The 3,386-nt window shown below is 50.8% G+C and overlaps 1 protein-coding gene across 1 annotated transcript; it reads right to left on the reverse strand.

Moving 5' to 3' along the window:
* Positions 1–1,934: 1,934 nt before the first annotated feature.
* Positions 1,935–2,813, reverse strand: LOC136985131 (E3 ubiquitin-protein ligase SIAH1A-like). The gene has a single exon (XM_067282331.1). It carries the CDS (start codon positions 2,811–2,813, stop codon positions 1,935–1,937), a length of 879 nt encoding a protein of 292 aa, XP_067138432.1.
* Between the last annotated feature and the right edge of the window lie 573 nt (positions 2,814–3,386).

A 3,386-nucleotide genomic window follows, 5' to 3' on the forward strand; every position in this document is an offset into this window, starting at 1 on the left:
GAAAAACCTAGGGACCGATCGTATGTGGGTGGTGGCGGCAGAGGCAAAGATGACAAGTGTCTTACAATAACCGTTTATTTTAACCTCAAAACAAACTTACAAGGTAGGCCTACAGTACAAGATGCGATCTAGATCGTCTGCGGCAGAAGGCGCTCCGGATGACGGCGATCGGAGAAGGCTGTCGGAGTCGTCGGTAAAGCCCCGGGGCAGTCGGGTAGGAGAGTCCGATGGGGTCGGTGACGGACGTCGGCGAAGGAGTAGGTGGCTGGTTGGAGTACCGTCGTCCACTTCCGGGTAGAAAGCTCCGTCGTCTCTCCCTTCTGACCTTGATACGGGGGGTTTTATACGATTTTCCCCCGAATCTTCCCTCTTGATTGGTCTTAAGTCCCTTTTTCCTTTTTTCGATTGGTCAGTCTACTGTTTCTAAGCAAGACGAAAACCAAATTCGGCCGGGGACGGCTCCCGGGCGTTGACAGCTACTCACATAATTTACACAGTTTGCCCCCTCTCGCGGACATCGGGCTGAACCGATCCGCCAAACGTTCTGTGGCTGCCCCCCCTTCGCGACGATCCCGGGCTCATATGGTCTACAGGTGACCTTGACCATCTGTCTCTCTTCTTTCTCCCCTTTTTTGTTAATTGTTTACATCTCGACTCTTGTATACGAGCACCGCGACATTCCCTTCGTCGTTTATTACCGCGTTGTGTTTGTTTTAGAAGAAATGCTTTACAGATGTCCGGTTTATAGCCCGATGCGCGTTCTTGCTCCGATTGACTTTCCGAAATTTCCCGAGGTAGCGATCTTGTAAACAACCGAATTCTCGGCGCCATTTTAGGATCTTCACAGGGCTCCCGCCCTTTTAAAAATGTTGCTTACATTTTGGCAACATTTTACCTGGCAGCTCGGCTGCCAGTTCGATCTCCACTTTGCCGGAAGTAGTGATCCTATTTTACTTCTCCCCGATGAGTTCCATTTACTCTTGCCGACCACCGTCTCCGTTCTTGTTCGCGACAGATCAATTTTTGTGTTAATTGTTAGACGGACCATATAGCAAAAAAAAGGATTTAATATAAAACATATATATATATAGACAAACAGAATTTCAAACTACACTACAAAGAATACAATATGATAGACGAACAAGGACAAAAGAAGAAAACACATACGGCACATCCAGAAGTCGGGGCCTCCGGGTTTCTTTCTCCGGTCTCCGAGGGGTCCCCGCCCGGCAAGCATTTCATCGCGGGTTCGGAGACCAGCCCCTTGCTCTCCCCGCCGCTGGGCACCTCTGGTCCCGCTCTTGTGGGTACCGCTGGGGGAGCTCCCGCATCATTCCGAGGCCTCTTCCCATGCCTCGCGGAGCCCAAAGGGAAAAAGCCCCCCTTTCCTCCGTTCTCAGAGGCTCCTGTCCTCTTTCCTCCTCACGACGTTGGTCGCTCTGGGCCCGGAGTTTCCTCTCTTGAAAATGCTTCGCCCTTTGCGCCGCGTACCTCGCCGCTTCCTCCACTTCCCGCCTTACTTCAGGGTCCACCTCTCCCTGCAGGGGTAGGACCACCATCTCCGGAATAGCCTCGTCGGGGGCACTTCTAACGCGAGCGATAGCGTGCCGCACCGCCGTCGGACATACGTGGAACTTCTCCTCCTCTTCTTCTTCTTCTTCGTCACTCCACCCGAAAAGTTCGGCCACTGTATCTAAATCCAACTCTTCCAAATCCCAGGTTTCGGCTGCTTCTGCCATGTTGTCTACTCGTGCTTTTGTTTCGTTGTCTGCCAAATATAAAGAAAAAGGTTTTATTGGTTAATGACGTAGGCGTCCTTTATTGGCGGGTTCTCTCCTCTCTTCCCCCGTCTCTTTTTGGAGGTCGGTTTCTATTCGCGATTGGGGTTGCCTTCTCATAAAGAGGAGGTCCGTATTCCCTGGCGTTAGGGTCCTTTATGCCGCTTTGTTTGTTTCGGGCCTTTCGCCGCCCCTATATGTTCCCACTGGGTAAATGGTCGCCATCACCGTCAAAATGTGATCCTCGAGCATTCTCTCCAACATTTTTATGTTGAGGGTTAAGCAGTCCTTCATTCGCAGGGTGGCCTTTAGATCGTCGGTTACGCTCTGAGGAGTGGACTCCCAAAGCATCGTCTTACCGCGCCCGCGAATCTCGATTCTTCCCAGGAAGCGGCCCGACTCTTGTCGGCTTCCCACATTCTGTACAATGATATAAACGGGAGAGTTTTCATCGCTGGTTTCCGTTTTAAAAACCTGGACAATAAAGTCTCGCTGATGACAGTGGAGATGTGTTATCCATACGAGGGGTTGAGTTGCTTCCAACCCGATGAGGACTAACTTGACAGCGTCGTGATTTATGTGACCTATGTGAGGGTGTCGTTCCGTCAGGTGGGGGATCACCTGTTGATACACGCCCTCCCATGTGCAGACTTCGTCCATTGATGGACATAAGCACGTTCGATACGGGCAATCCTGTTCGTGGGCCTTTCTCTCTGGAACAAGTCCTGTTTTCGGACAGCCGTTACCTCTGTAGACACACGGCAAGGCCACCATTTCGGCTAGTCTCTCCAGCGTCAAGTTACGGTAATTCCTGAGTTCTCCCCGGCAAAGCGGGCATTGACGGACGTACAGCGAACATCGGGAACATATCGTGTGTCCGGCCGGGCATTGGAAGGTAGGGGGTTCCATGTAGTCGTAACAGACGGGGCATTCAAATAGGGAGACCAGGGCAGGATCTGGAGGTGACTCCTGGATCGGATCTTGTTCCGGGTTTGATGTTTCCATGGGGGGCGTCACAACTTGATCTTCCTCCATATTTTCGTCTCTACACAAAAGGAAAAGAAAGTTGGGTTGAATAGAAATTTTCTAAGCCACGGACAACATAAAATACTATTATTTAAGATGATTTAATTCTCTCGCGCCGTTCTATAATCGTCTCATTTGGGTAGGAATGGTCTCAATTCTGACGGGAGGCGTCACTACCTCTTCCCGTTTGGCTACGGTTAACTTCTCCCTTTCGTCTTTTCTTGCTTCCGGGATACCCGACGATGGTCCGGCTTCCGCAGTTACGGGTATCAGTTCGATCATTTCCACGGCGTCCGGTTCTATTCGCTCTTCCCGTCGGAAAGAGGGGTAAGGACTCGCAGATCTTCGGGTTCCCATGCAGCGTAATAGTTTGCGGCATCCCCAAGCGATTAAAAGTGTCGCCAGAACAGTAACGCAAGAGGCTATGAGGATCGTGTTCCATGCTGAGACGGGATAGTTTAACACACTCGGTGTCGTCGAGAGAATATCCGTGTTAACTGATTTTATTTCTCGGCTTATATCTCGTAATTTCCATCCCGGAAATTCCAATGACCAATCGTGTTCGTTGGTTCGAAGGACGTT

This window comes from Centruroides vittatus, unplaced genomic scaffold (assembly GCF_030686945.1).
Source record: "Centruroides vittatus isolate TY-2023 unplaced genomic scaffold, ASM3068694v2 contig_953, whole genome shotgun sequence".
NCBI classification, from domain to species: domain Eukaryota; kingdom Metazoa; phylum Arthropoda; class Arachnida; order Scorpiones; family Buthidae; genus Centruroides; species Centruroides vittatus.

Coding starts and splice junctions, on each gene's coding strand:
- LOC136985131 (XM_067282331.1), bottom strand. CDS start 2,813: ATGGAGGAAGATCAAGTTGTGACGCCCCCCATGGAAACATCAAACCCG.